We start from the raw sequence: 15,365 nt of genomic DNA, 5'->3' as shown, positions 1-15,365 counted from the left end.
CAGTGGCACTCAGAACTGACGAGTGCAGACAGGGTTGTTCCTAATTGTAGATTGTCCCAAAGTTTCCCATAAGCACAATAAATAATACAGTCCTGTATGAGAGTCAATTTACAGATTTTTAGACTGGACTCTAGACCCAGAAATCCAGACATATTCCAACTTATTCCTACTGTGGCCCAATGAAGAGAAGAGAGAATCCAATGGCACAACAGGTTTATTGGTTATTATACACAAAAGAATGTGAGCAACTTGCAAGTATTCAATATAAAAAGGGCTCAGTACAAGCTGACTTCCTTTCACCCTAAGAAAGTATATCAAACTGAGTCACCTGGCTGGCTCAGTCAGTAGAAAATGCGACTCTTGATCTCAGGGTTGTAACTTCAAGCCCCACATTGGGAGTGGAGCCTACATAAGATTTTTTAAAAATTTTTATTTTTTATTTATTTATTTAAATTTTAAACAAAAAAAGAAAGTATACCAACTCCAGGAAAATAGAGGGGAATCAAACTTTATATTTACATAACAGACGTACTCAAAAGAAGTCTTGTCTTTGTTACAAAAATGGACAAAACCTCCTAAAAGTAAATGGAATTAAAAGAAATGAAAACTGGGATACTGATTCCTGTAATAACATTAACTAGTGTTTGTCTATGACATAAGACAGACAAAACATAAAAATTCAAAACTAAAGTCAGTATTTTTTTTTCAGTTTTGAGGTATAATTGACAAATTAGAGTATTTTTAAAAAGAAAAAAGTACTGGTAAAGTTATCAGGTACCAATTTTTTTTAATTTATTAATACAACTTTTAGCAACCCCCTTCAAACCAAAAAACACAACAAAAGTTTAAAAGTAGGGGCGCCTGGCTGGCTCAGTTGGTAGAGCATGCAACTCTTGAACTTGGTACTGTGAGTTTGAGCCCACTTTGGGCATAGAGCTTACATTAACCAAAAAAAACACAAACAAACAAAAAAAAAACCAGTTCAAAAGTATAGATTCTTCCAGATACTAAGCCCAAGATTTTTTTCCTTCCTCAAATCCTCTAAACCCAAATTATGAGAAATCATTCACTCTGACCACTGGGAACGTTCCTGCACAGTGACATAATCAAAACATTTACTCCTTCCGTTATTTAACTTATTCCTTCCCTCCTAATCAAATTCTAGGCACGCAGGAGTAAGCAAGAGGATATAATTTTCGCTGAAGCCTTCCTTCCTTTGTGATTGAGGCAAAACTAAATTTACAACATGCAAACTTAAGCACTGATGAAGGCCCTATTGGTAGAGGAAATGAGCCACCTTCACCATCTCAAGAATAAATTGCACATCTCTAAGATAAATTTGGAGAAGTATTTATCCAAGAATCAGTTTTCTCCAAGGCTGGACAAGGAGGAAGTGTGGGAAGCACAGCTTTTCTAAAAGGATGAAAGGTGTCACTTGGAGACACTCCGGTTTCCTGAGGAAGGGAAGGAGACACTGAAACCTCTTCTTTTGTGCATTTTAGATTTTCCTTGTTTTCCACCGTCAGTAATTGTTCTATCCCCTCTTTCAAAGATAAACTTGTCTGAAACCCCTGTTTGGGTATCTTACCATGTTCTTTTTGAATTATCCTCTGGTCCTCTAGCCCCTCTGACTCAGGGCAAATGAGTTTGTTGATACAATCCTCACTGGTTTCTTCCTTCACGGGAGGTGGATGCTGAGGTTCTGCGGGAGTTTGTTCACTTTGAGAGTCCTCCTTCAGCAAATTTACGTCCTGATGAGATGTAAAACTTGGAGTTTCATCTAGCATAGAGTTTTTACAAAGTAAGGAAACCCCTACTTGCCCCTCTTTCCCCGCTGTCTCTGTCACTGATTTCTTTGGATGGACCACTGTCCTTATTAGGAGTCCTCGTGCATTCACCCTATATTCTTTTGCAGCTCTCTCTCTGCGCTGCTTCTGGAAGTCCTTGAGTTGAAGCAGTTCTTCTGGAAGCTCCATACATGTAGGCTAAGAAAAGAACAGGAAAATAAGTCTGCTGTAACTAAACTTCTGAATATGGTCCTTAAAACCGCTTCTACACTTCACAGTATTTGGCAAGTGAGGATCACTTCAAACGTGTTCTTACAGCGCCCTCTAGCGTATTCAACTATAGTAGTACTATTTTTGATTAAGTTAAATATTTTGAATCCGCAGTTTATGTGTGTGTGTTGTGCACTGTGTGTTACGCATGTGTGTGTGCATGTGCAAAGATTAACAATGAAAAGTAAGCGTCCCTTCCAACCTGTTCCCAGTTGCCTTAGCAAGTGCATCTTCTAGAAAGCAGTTTCTTACATAGCCTCCCAAAGATAGTCTATGCATCTGTGATCGTTTGTGTATATAGATCCATTACTAAGTGTTTATCTTTTCGTTGCTTTGCGTTTTTCAATTTTAGTTTTCCCCCAACCTTTTGTTTTGATAACTCTTTCTAAAATTTATTTGAGGGGCGCCTGGGTGGCACAGCAGTTAAGCGTCTGCCTTCGGCTCAGGGTGTGATCCCGGTGTTATGGGATCAAGCCCCACATCAGGCTCCTCCGCTATGAGCCTGCTTCTTCCTCTCCCACTTCCCCTGCTTGTGTTCCCTCTCTCACTGGCTATCTCTATCTCTGTCGAATAAATAAATAAAATCTTTTAAAAAAATAAAATTTATTTGACACAAATGGTAACATAGTATTATATATTTTTCTGCATCTTGATTTTTTAAACTAAAAAATTTGTCTTGGAGATTTTTCCCTATTAGCATTTTTAAGGGCTGTATGGATATGCCATAATTTATTTAACTAAACCCACATGGATGGATATTTGGTTGTTTCCAGTGTTCTGTCATTACATAAATGCTACAGTAAAGTTTATATTAAGAAAATGTCCTCTTTGTTATATAAGGCAAGTAATTTTTCCCAGGTTGCTTGCCTTTTGACTTCCATCACAGTATTTTCTTTTTTTTTTTTTAAATCAGTTGCATTTCTATACACGAATAACGAGACTGAAGAAAGAGAAATTAGGGAATCCATCCCATTTACAACAGCACCAAAAACCATACGTTACCTTGGAATTAACCAGAGACGTAAAGGACCTTTATTCTAGAAACTATAAATCACTCTTGAAAGACATTGAGGAAGACATAAAAAGATGGAAAAATATTCCATGCTCATGGATCGGAAGAATTAACATAGTTAAAATGTCCATGCTACCCAGAGCAATCTACACTTTCAATGCTATCCCGATCAAAATACCGAGGACATTTTTCAAAGAACTGGAACAAATAGTCCTTAAATTTGTATGGAACCAGAAAAGGCCCCGAATCTCCAAGGAACTGTTGAAAAGGAAAAACAAAGCTGGGGGCATCACAATGCCGGATTTCGAGCTGTACTACAAAGCTGTGATCACAAAGACAGCATGGTACTGGCACAAAAACAGACACATGGACCAATGGAACAGAATAGAGAACCCAGAAATGGACCCTCGGCTCTTTGGGCAACTAATCTTTGATAAAGCAGGAAAAAACATCCGGTGGAAAAAAGACAGTCTCTTCAATAAATGGTGCTGGGAAAATTGGACAGCTACATGCAAAAGAATGAAACTTGACCACTCTCTCACACCATACACAAAAATAAACTCCAAATGGATGAAAGACCTCAATGTGAGACAGGAATCCATCAAAATTCTAGAGGAGAACATAGGCAACAACTTCTATGACATCGGCCAGAGCAACCTTTTTCACGACACATCTCCAAAGGCAAGAGAAATAAAAGATAAAATGAACTTATGGGACTTTATCAGGATAAAGAGCTTCTGCACAGCCAAGGAAACAGTCAAAAAAACTAAGAGACAGCCCACGGAATGGGAGAATATATTTGCAAAGGACACCACAGATAAAGGACTGGTATCCAAGATCTACAAAGAACTTCTCAAACTCAATACACGAGAAACAAATAAACAAATCATAAAATGGGCAGAAGATATGAACAGACACTTTTCCAATGAAGACATACAAATGGCTAACAGACACATGAAAAAATGTTCAAAATCATTAGCCATCAGGGAAATTCAAATCAAAACCACACTGAGATACCACCTTACGCCAGTTAGAATGGCAAAGATAGACAAGGCAAGAAACAACAATTGTTGGAGAGGATGTGGAGAAAGGGGATCCCTCCTACATTGTTGGTGGGAATGCAAGTTGGTACAGCCACTCTGGAAAACAGTGTGGAGGTCCCTTAAAAAGTTAAAAATTGAACTACCCTATGACCCAGCCATTGCACTACTGGGTGTTTACCCCAAAGATACAGACGTAGTAAAGAGAAGGGCCATATGCACCCCAATGTTCATAGCTGCATTGTCCACAATAGCCAAATCATGGAAGGAGCCGAGATGCCCTTCAACAGATGACTGGATTAAGAAGCTGTGGTCCATATATACAATGGAATATTACTCAGCTATCAGAAAGAACGAATTCTCAACATTTGCTGCAACATGGACGGCACTGGAGGAGATAATGCTAAGTGAAATAAGTCAAGCAGAGAAAGACAATTATCATATGATTTCTCTCATCTATGGAACATAAGAACTAGGAGGATCGGTAGGGGAAGAAAGGGATAAAGAAAAGGGGGGTAATCAGAAGGGGGAATGAAACATGAGAGACTATGGACTATGAGAAACAAACTGAAGACTTCAGAGGGGAAGGGGGTGGGGGAATGGGATAGACTGGTGATGGGTAGTAAGGAGGGCACGTATTGCATGGTGCACTGGGTGTTATACGCAACTAATGAAGCATCGAACTTTGCATCGGAATCCGGGGATGTACTGTATGGTGACTAACATAATATAATAAAAAAAAGATTTTATTTATTTATTGGACAGAGAGAGACACAATGAGAGAGGGAACACCAACACGTGGAGTGGGAGAGGGAGAAGCAGGCTCCCTGCTGAGCAGGGAGCCTGATGTGGGGCTCAATTTCAGGACCCTGGGATCATGACCTGAGCCAAACGTAGACGCTTAACAACTGAGCCACCCAGGCACCCCTCATCACAGTATTTTCACCACAGAAAAACTTTAAAGTCAAATATATTAATCTCTTATGAGTTCAGAGTATTTTTGCATTGCATAGAAAGGCATTCCCTCACATAACTGAATAGCAAAACGCAAATGATAATCCAATTTAAAAATGAGCAAAGGACCTGAATAGACATTTTTCCAAAGAAGACATTAAAATGGCCAATAGGTATATGAAGAGGTGTTTGACATCACTAATCATCAGGGAAATGACACAGGAGTTATCCCTTCACACCTGTTAGGACAGCTATTGTCAAAAAGATGGCAAAAATGTGGAGAAAAGGAAACCCTTATTCATGGTCGGCGGGAATAGAAACTGGTACAGCTACTATGAAAAACAGTATGGAAGTTCCTAAGAAAATTAGAAATAGAATTACTATGCAGTCCAGCAATTCCACATCTAGGTATATATACAAAGGAAATGAAATCACTATCTTTAAGAAATATCTGCATTCCCTTTACACTGTAGCATTACTCACAATAGCCAACATATAGAAACAACCTGTTTACATCAATGGATGAATGGATTAAAAAAAGATGTAAGACACACACATGCGCACACACACACACAGGACTATTATTTAGCCTTAAAAAAAGAAAATCCTGCCATTTGTGACATAGATGTACTAAAAGGGCATTATGCTAAGTGAAATAAACCAGACAGAGAAAGACAAATATTGTATGGTATCACTTATATGTGGAATCTTTAAAAAAAAAAAAAAAGCTGATTTCATAGGAACAGTACAGAATGGAGGTTGCCAGCAGCTGGGGGGAAAGAAAAGAGGGAGATGTAGGTCAAAGGGTACAAACTTTCAATTACAAGAAAAGTAAACTCTGAGGATCTAATGTATTGCATGTTTACCATAATAATTTGGTATTGTATACTTGAAAGTTGCTAAGAGCAGATCTTTGGCATTTTCACCACAGAGTTAATTATGTGAGATGATGGACACATTAATTACCTTAGTCTTGATAATCATTCCACAATGTATATGTCTATCAAATCATCACAACGTAATGGGATAGACCGGTGATGGGTAGTAAGGAGGGCACGTATTGCATGGTGCACTGGGTGTTATATGCAACTAATGAATCATCAAACTTTGCATCAGAAACCAGGGATGTACTGTATGGTGACTAACATAATATAATAAAAAAACATTAAAAAAAAAAGTATAAGAACAAGTGCGGAAAAAAAATCACAATGTACACTAACTATATACAATTATTTTTGTCAATTATTCTTCAATGAATTGGGGGCGGGAGAAAAGCATTCCTTACTGTGAAACAATTTTAATTGTTTTTACTAATAATTTTATAATCCCATTGTTTACATAAATACTTGATCTGAGGAATTTATTTTGGTAATCTCACTCTGACTCTTCTCCCATCCAATGGTTAGTCAATTACCTAAAGCCATTTATTGATTATTTTTTTCTCATTAATTGGAAATTCTACCTTTATCCCAATGATACTGGGAAATATTTTCTTTTAAAGATTTTATTCATTTATTTCAGAGAGAGAAAGCAGGTGAGAGCACGGCGGGGTGGGGGGGTACAGCAGGCAGAGGGAGAGGATGAAGCAGACTCCCTGTTGAGCAGGAAACCCAATGCTCCATCCCAGGACCCTGGGATCATGACCTGAGCTGAAGGCAGAAGCTTAACTGATTGAGGCACTCAGGCGCCCCCATACTGGCAGATATATATTGGATCTATTGCTGGATTCTCTACTATGTTCCACTGAACCGCCTACACATGTACCAGTCACAAACTGTTGGGTTTTTTTTTAACTAATCTCTGCATCCAACATGGGCCTCAAACTTACAACCCCAAGATCAAGAGATTCATGCTCTACCAACTGAGCCATCTAGGTGCCCCACAAATGATTTTTTTTATGTAGATTTATATGACTTAATATCTGACAGGACTATTCCTCTTTATATGTATTTATCCTTATAAACACTATTATCACAGTTTGCCAAAATAATGCTGGTGTTAGTATTTTTCCTGGAATAGAGGTAAATTCAAAAGTTAATTTAGGAGTAATGGATAGCTAAAAATGCTTAGTGTTCCCATTCACTTAAGTCTGCTTTTATGCCATTCAGTAATATTTTAATGTTTTCTTTATATTTCACATTTCTTTTTTTTTTTTAAGATTTTATTTATTTATTCGACAGAGATAGAGACAGCCAGCGAGAGAGGGAACACAAGCAGGGGGAGTGGGAGAGGAAGAAGCAGGCTCGTAGCGGAGGAGCCCGATGTGGGGCTTCGATCCCATAACGCCGGGATCACGCCCTGAGCCGAAGGCAGACGCTTAACCGCTGTGCCACCCAGGCGCCCCTATATTTCACATTTCTTGTAAGATTTATTTCTAGGTAATCTATCTTTTTGCTACAATTATAAATGGATGTTGTCTCCCATTGTATTTTCTTGCTGTGTATATGGATGCAAGAAAACTATCAATTTTCGTGTTATATTTGTACCCATTTTACCAAATTGTTCTTTTGTTTGCAGTAATCTTTTTCCATTGATTTTCTATAGTTTTCAGTTGTATCATAGGCAAGTCAGAATTCTGATTCCTCCTATTCATTTTTTATAGTTTGTCTTTTTTTTTCTTCAAATTTCATTGGCTAATAGCTTCAAAAAATGTTAAAGTGGTGGTGGTAGTCACAATTTTTGTATTTTCTTGATAGTAATGGGAATGCTTTTAGTGTTCCCAAACATTAGGTAGACTTCTTGCTTGATATATGTTCTATCATTACTCCAACCTTAATCAGTAAATGTATATAGGATATACATACATGCAAACATCTTGCATCCCAAACTCCATCACCACACTGCTTCTAGAGAATCCAAATTGCTTCACTTGGTATACGTTTTATCATTATTCCAACTTTAATCAGTAATGTATATAGGATATTATCACATTTTCTCAGCATTAAACAGTGAGAGCAAAATACAAAAAGTTATAAAACTCCTTGGTTTCATAATGATAAAGACATTTAAATTCTCCAATTGAACAAGGTATGCAAGGATTTTTATGTTGCTATTTTTTTAATAGTCAGAGCAAAATATGAAAAGGTTACATTTTTTTCAGCATATATGAGATAATCATAAGACTTTCTCTGTTCTAGAAAAGTGGAGAATTTCCTAACTGTACCATGCTTGCAAGTAGAAATCAGCAACACATTAAAAGAGAAGTATAATATATCTAAGTAGGAATCATATCAAAAATGCTATTTTTTGATTTAGGATTTTGCTTTAGTATTCCTAAGAATGAACGGCTAACAGCGGCAATAGCAGCAGACTGCAACCTTGTTTGTTTTTTTTTTTAAGTGATTTTACCTTTAAGCAATCTCTACACCCAACATGGGGCTCAAACTCATGACCCTAAGATCAAGAGTCACACGCTCCACTGACTGAGTCAGCCAGGTGCCCCCAGACGGCAACCTTTTTATGTAAAGTGCCAAACAGTAACTATTTTAGCCACAAATAGTCTCTGTTGCATTTATTTTTTTTTTAAACAATCCTTTAAAACCATAAAAAGCATTCTTACCTTGTGAGCTGTACAAAAGCAGGCTGTGGGCCAGATGTGGCCTTTGGGCAATAGTTTGCCAACTCCAGGTCTATAGCTCTGTTATGTTGTGCTGGCTTCTTACAAATTAGTAATGAAATCTTAAATTTATCCATTCTTTGACAGAATATAACTTAATATTGCGCAAAAGTACTCAAGAAGATGAATGAAGCTCAAGCTATAGCCCCTTCAAATATTTATTACCAAGTCAGCCTTGTGATTTGCTGTAGCTGTGAAGAAGGTGCATCACTGTGCCCTCCATAAGGAATGGCGCAGGAATGGAAGTCCTAAAAACACAGTCACAGAGAGCTGCACCTACCTCTATGCCTCCCAGGCGATTTGCAGACCCTTCTCGGTAGGTGTTTAGGTACCCGTCCACAAGGGTGGTTAAATCAGACATCATCTCATCCAGGAGCACCAAACGAAGGGGTCGTAGGTAGGTAGCTTCCAGGGCCAAAATTTTCAGTAAGGAGGGTGAAAGAGGTCGTGTGAACCACACTTCTGGATTTTCCTAGGAAATACCAAAACAATTTTCTCTGAATAATAAGGAAAACTTTAAAGGTAACTGTTTATCTAAGGACTGCTTAACTTGAAACACTATTGCCGTCTTTTTCTTCAACGATAGTATATTTCTGAAAATACACACACACACACACACACACCCCTTATGGATGTATACAGTAAATGTGTCTATATGAGAGGGAAAAGATGGGGTGACAGCGAGGGAAAGGGAGAGAGAAAGATCAATCCATTGATCAATCGATCAGGGCTTCTCATTCAAAACTGAAGACAGTAGACTTGATTATAGGACCAAAACTGTAAACAATATGGTCATGACCTAAGTGTGCAGGTGAGGCTATTAGGAGCTAAGGAAAATTTATCTTACTTTGGGAGAAATAATTGGGATTTTTTTTTTAAGATTTTTTTAAATTTATTTATTTGACAGAGATAGAGACAGCCAGCGAGAGAGGGAACACAAGCAGGGGGAGCGGGAGAGGAAGAAGCAGGCTCATAGCAGAGGAGCCTGATGTGGGGCTCGATCCCAGAACGCCGGGATCACGCCCTGAGCTGAAGGCAGACGCTTAACCGCTGTGCCACCCAGGCGCCCTTGGGATGGTTTTTGTTCTGCCACCTTAATCAACATTCCCAACAAAAACCTCCCCTGGAGGATTGTAACTTTATTTCAGAATACTTTCTGATAACCAACAAATTTGAATCCTGGCTTTTATCCACTTGAAATCACAAACTTCCCACTTGAAACAGCTAAAATTTTGGCAATGCTCATATGCTTACGAAGCAGCTGTCATTTGTCTATATAATATGCTTATGATCCCGCTCACAAAACCCTGGGAAAAATTAATGTCATATGGGACATGCTTTAATACTCACCTGAATTAGTTTTTGTCTTTCTTCCAGAAAGGAGAGATATTTAGGGGCTACCTTAAGATGTCTGATTAAACTCTCCTGTAAAGAACTGATGCAGTTTGGAAGAAAGCCACCTGTTTCCATGGAAAATTGAAGGACATCTGCTACCTGTGGCATACAAAACAAAACAAAACAAAACAAAACAGAAGCCTGTCTATAGAATATATACAAAGCTATCTCATGGCAGAAATAGCAGAAATATATTTAGAAAAATGTATTTAAATACCATTTTCCCCAAGGGCCCACATGATAGAAAATGCCATTCAGAAAAATTGTTCAGTCAACTAATTTTGAAAAATTAGGAAAGGAAAAAAAAAAAAGGATCACCCAACTCTAGTGTATCCTTGGCTACTTTCTTTCCCATTCCTTTTGTTTGCCTGCCTTATGGTTATCTATTACTCCTTGGTGCCTTAGGCAATGAGGAAAGGAAGATAAATTTCAAGAATTATTTGTATTACTTATCAGAAACTCTGGCAAAGTTTAGGTAAGGAGAGCTAATACAATTAAGAATTGGAGGGGCATCAGGCTGGCTGAGTTGGTACAACATGCAACTCGATCTCAGGGTTGTGAGTTTGAGTCCGTTGCGTGAAGAGATGACTTAAAAATAATAAAATCTTGGGATGCCTCGGTGGCTCAGTTGGTTAAGTGTCTGCCTTTGGCTCAGGTCATGATCTCAGGGTCCTGGGATTGAGCCCTGTGTCAGGCTCCCTGATCAGTGGGGAGTCTGCTTCTCCATCTCCCTCTGTCCCACCCCCATGCTTGTGTACATGCTGTCTCTCTCTCAAATTAATATTTTTAAAAAATCTTTGAAAAAAAATTAATAATTGGACTAATTCTTTATCTGTGTGTCGTAGGCTAAATAATGGCCCCCAGAGGTGTCCACATCCTAATACCTGGAACCTGTAAATGTTATGTTATACGGCAAAACGGACTTTGCAGGAGTGATTAAGTTAAGGCTCTTGAGATAGGAAGATTTTCTTGAATTATCTGGGTAGGTCCTAAATGTAATAAGAGGGAGGCGCAAGGAGATTTGGCTAGAGTCACTGGAAGCGATGGGGCGATGGAAGCAGAGACTGCAGCGTACGTTTTGTTTTTGTATTTTAACAAACAAAGGAACGAACTGTTTATTTAAAAACAATCAGAATCAACTGATCATCTTTTCTAAAACTTAGAGAGGTTTTTTTTAGATTTTATTTATTTATGTGACAGAGAGACAGCCAGCGAGAGAGGGAACACAGCAGGGGAGTGGGAGAGGAAGAAGCAGGCTCCCAGCGGAGAAGCCCAACGTGGGACTCCATCCCGGAATCCCGGGATCACGCCCTGAGCCGAAGGCAGACGCTTAACGACTGCACTACCCAGGCGCCCCTAGAGAAGTTTTTTTAAAGGGATTCTTGCCAAGAAAAAAAGAAAATTATGTCATTCCCCAAATACGAATACAATTTTTTTCTTTCTTTCTTTCTTGCATACACACTCACACTTCTTTATGCCAATATCATAGTATTATTAAAAGACAAATGTGCTGTCACAACACTTCAGCTTCAGGGCATTCAGTGGGCAATCCTCCCCTACTGGGACCAATAAAAAGGTTTCAATAAAAAAGTTGGTACTCAAGAAAACGTTCATGCCAACAACACTGCTCACTTCCATGCAAAACTCGAAGTTCTCCAGACTTCTTGATTCCTTTAGCCCTCAATAACCGCTCCTTCCTAACCTTCTACCCCCACCCCACTGCCACGGAGCAAACACCAACAAGCTCGTAAGCACTCAGGAGAAATTTAAAATGCTTTTCTGGGGCGCCTGGGTGGCACGGGGCGCCTGGGTGGCACAGCGGTTAAGCGTCTGCCTTCGGCTCAGGGCGTGATCCGCGTTGTGGGATCGAGCCCCACATCAGGCTCCTCTGCTATGAGCCTGCTTCTTCCTCTCCCACTCCCCCTGCTTGTGTTCCCTCTCTCGCTGGCTGTCTCTATCTCTGTCAAATAAAATAAATAAAAAATCTTTAAAAAAAAAAAATGCTTTTCTGATTTCTCTGTTTTGCCAAAACAAAACTAAAATAAAATAGAATTCTATATACTTATATAGCTATATATCTCCCTCTAGTTGCTGGCCAGAGGCAAATGTCACTGGGTTTATGTTTTCTTGGTCCAGCCCACCAAGTGACTACCGATTTGTAATTGCAAGCAGTGGTGCATTTTGAAGATGGCAGGAGTCACAGCCAAAGAATACAGGCGACAGCTGAAAAGGCAGAAAAACAGACTTCTCTTAGAGCCTCCAAAAGAAACCAGCCCTGTTGACACTTTGATGTTAGTTCGGTGAAAATGATTTCAGAGTGCTGACCTCCAGAACTAAGAGAATAAATTTATGATGTTTTAAGCTACTAAATTTGTGATTTGTTACAACAGCAATAGGGAGCAAATACACTGTGTTAAAGGGGGAAAAATTAGAAAAATTCTGAATTCTTTTTTCTCGTACTATGGAAATCTGAAAAGTAAATATGGAAAGATGTGCCAATGTGCTCATATGGGGTCTAATGAAGAAGCCTAATGGCCTCAGGGGAACAATGAGCAATTCTCTTACATTTGGGAGTAAGCTAGAAATAATCTCTATATAGTGAAAGATCCTGAAAGGCCCAAGGAACATATCAACAAGAGAAGTGGCATAAAGTTCATTATGGGAAGATACATAAAGAGCAAACTCGAACCATATTTAATAACATAAAATTGAGCATTTAGGAATTTTTGCTCAAAAGTATTGGCTAGGGGTATAGAGATTACTTAAAATAATAATAATAATGATAAATAACCAGCTAACTCATTATTTCAACCCCTCTCCGAAGGCTCTAGACTTATGTATTCAACATGTCCCCTCTGACTGGCATAAACCTAGAAGACTAGAAGAACATAAAGAAAACATAATGAAAGCTAGTGGTTTTAGTGTTCTCACAGCCAAACCAGAAACTCACATCAGCTCTAAGAGCTAGTTAGTATAGACTAAGGACGTCTCATTTCTCTAGGATTCTTTAGGGCAGAGAAAAATCACACATAATCAGACTATGTTGGCCCAGAATAGGCTTTTGGGGTATATTTAAGATAACCTGCACCTCTGAGGTAGATACTAACTAGTTATTAGTCTTAACTGATACACATGAGCTTAAGGCACAGATGTGACTATTCACCTCACCCTAAGTGTCTCATGCTGGACTTCTGAAAGACCCCCAAACTGTTTGAGTTTCTGAATGCTAGAGAGTATGGAGCTTGCTTCTTCTTATTCTTCTTCTTTTTTTAATTTTGAGATTTTATTTATTTATTTTTTAAGTAATCTCTATATCCAACATGGGCCTTGAACTCACGACCCGAAGATCAAGAGTTGCGCGCTCTACTGACTAAGCCAGTCGGTGCCCCAGAGCTTGCTTCTATATTTGACAAATTCTGGAGCAAAATGAGGGGGAGAAATCCTCAATATTTTTAAAAAATATTTATTTATTTATTTATTTATTTATTTGAGACAGAGAGAGCATATAAGGAGGGGGAGGGGCAGAGGCAGAGAGGTAAGTAGACTCCCCGGTGACACAGGGCTCCATACTAGGACCCCAAGGTCATGACCAGAGGCGAAATCAAGAGTCAGACACTCAACCAACCGAGCCATCCAGGCACCCTCTAAATATTTTTAAGTAACTTTTCTGTAGTGCTTTTATAGTTCACCAATGTTCTCACCTCTCGTATAGACATCTTACATGAAGAAGAAGGCAGAAATGAGGCACACACACACAAAAAGACTCAATCACTCACCAGATGAGGTCTATCTTCTAAAAGAGCTATATATGCTGGACTGAATCATGGTATCCTGTACCTGTGTGTCAAAGACATTATTCAGCAAAATTCCATACTGATGAGAGAGGCAATCAGAAAGCCAACGACAGTCGTGGATAACCTAAGGAATCAGAAGAAAGACGGAGTAATTAGAACCTGGTTGCTAATCTTACTAGCTGGGGAATCAGCTTACACACTCACCTTCAAAATTCTCTTGTCTTCTAATACCATCTTAAGTCCATTGTTGAAAGCACGACTTCCCAGAAGGAAAATGTCAAATAAGTAAACTCGGCTATTTGTGGCCACCTACAATAGACCATCCAGACATATATATTATAGGGTAAAAAGGAACTAAGGAAGGGATCCGAGATCAAGAAAGGTATATGACAACACATTTCACATCCTCATTTTAAAGAAAACAATAGGCATTCAGTGATTCTTAGGGAAAACAAATTAAGTTGACCTTAAATAAAGAAAAGAAACTATCATTTGTGATCTTGAGAGAGAGAAAAAGAGAGAGAGAGGAAGCATGAGCAGGGGGAGGGGGAGAGGGAGAGACAGAATCTCAAGCCGACTCCATGCCAAGTGCAGAGCCTGATGCTAGGCTCAATCCCACAACCCCAAGATCATGACCTGAGCTGAAATCAAGAGTCAAATGCTTAATCAACTGAGCCACCCAGGTGCCCCTCATTGTGATTTTTCAAAAGGGAAGAAAGAGACAAGCTGGTGGATTTAGCTTTTTGCTTTTTACAGTCCCAAATATAATGTTTTACATCTCACCCATGGCATTTTAATACTCCAAGGATTACAGGTTTAAGAGGAATGAACAGCATTTCATTGTTAGTAACACAACATGCTATTTCTCTGAGTCTCATAATATGCATGGTTGTGTTAGGTGTTACATAAAATTACTCGTAAGAGAAGATCCTTGCTCTCTAGCAGTTTTTATTTTTAAGATTTTATTTATTTATTTGAAAGAGAGAAAGAGAGCATGAGCAGGTGGAGAGAGAGAAGCAGACTCCCCTGCTGAGAGGGAACCCAATACAGGGCTTGATCCTAGGACCCTGGGATCATGACGCAGGGCAAAGGCAGTTGCTAACCAACTGAGTCACCCAGGTGCCCCTCTCTAGCAGTTTTAAATAGGCAACAAATAAACTGGCACAAATGGTAGCATGTGAGACACTATTTTTTAGATCAATTTTATATAATCATAAGAATCTTAGATTGTTTCTGATCATAAAGTTCACAAAGGCAGTACTATGGCTGGAGTCAGGGAATGAGGCAAAAAGAGATCCTAATAGGTCTAGAGAGCCAGCGACAGGGCAGTCTGATGTCATCTTTGTCATTTCAGGAGCTAAGTGTTGGTACTGCTGCAATTGCCAAGCCTACCTGACACCCATTCTCAGAACTTTCATGTTGTTTGTGAGAACCGGACCCCTAATATAGTCACTCCTTGCTCTTTTTCTCTACCTCTTTTTTTTTTTTTTTTTTTTT

General features: G+C 38.9%; 1 protein-coding gene across 6 annotated transcripts in view; it reads right to left on the bottom strand.

Annotated features, from left to right (window-relative positions):
- Positions 1-201: 201 nt before the first annotated feature.
- Positions 202-15,365, bottom strand: part of EXD1 (exonuclease 3'-5' domain containing 1) — a 33,844-nt gene continuing 18,680 nt past the window's right edge. For 5 of the 6 annotated variants that reach the window (XM_019802500.2, XM_034661136.1, XM_019802487.2 and 2 more), the window contains exons 8-12: positions 14,073-14,177; positions 13,912-13,992; positions 10,030-10,173; positions 8,960-9,151; positions 202-1,985 (exon numbers count right to left, since the gene is read on the bottom strand). In XM_019802500.2, the coding sequence (XP_019658059.1) occupies positions 1,329-1,985; positions 8,960-9,151; positions 10,030-10,173; positions 13,912-13,992; positions 14,073-14,177 (1,179 nt within the window). In that variant the 3' untranslated portion in view covers positions 202-1,328. The remainder of the gene's footprint in view (positions 1,986-8,959; positions 9,152-10,029; positions 10,174-13,911; positions 13,993-14,072; positions 14,178-15,365) is intronic. The other variant, XM_034661137.1, reaches the window with a different exon arrangement.

Source organism: Ailuropoda melanoleuca, chromosome 5 (genome assembly GCF_002007445.2).
Source record: "Ailuropoda melanoleuca isolate Jingjing chromosome 5, ASM200744v2, whole genome shotgun sequence".
In the NCBI taxonomy this organism is placed as follows: domain Eukaryota; kingdom Metazoa; phylum Chordata; class Mammalia; order Carnivora; family Ursidae; genus Ailuropoda; species Ailuropoda melanoleuca.
This window is presented reverse-complemented; position numbering and strand designations above follow the sequence as displayed.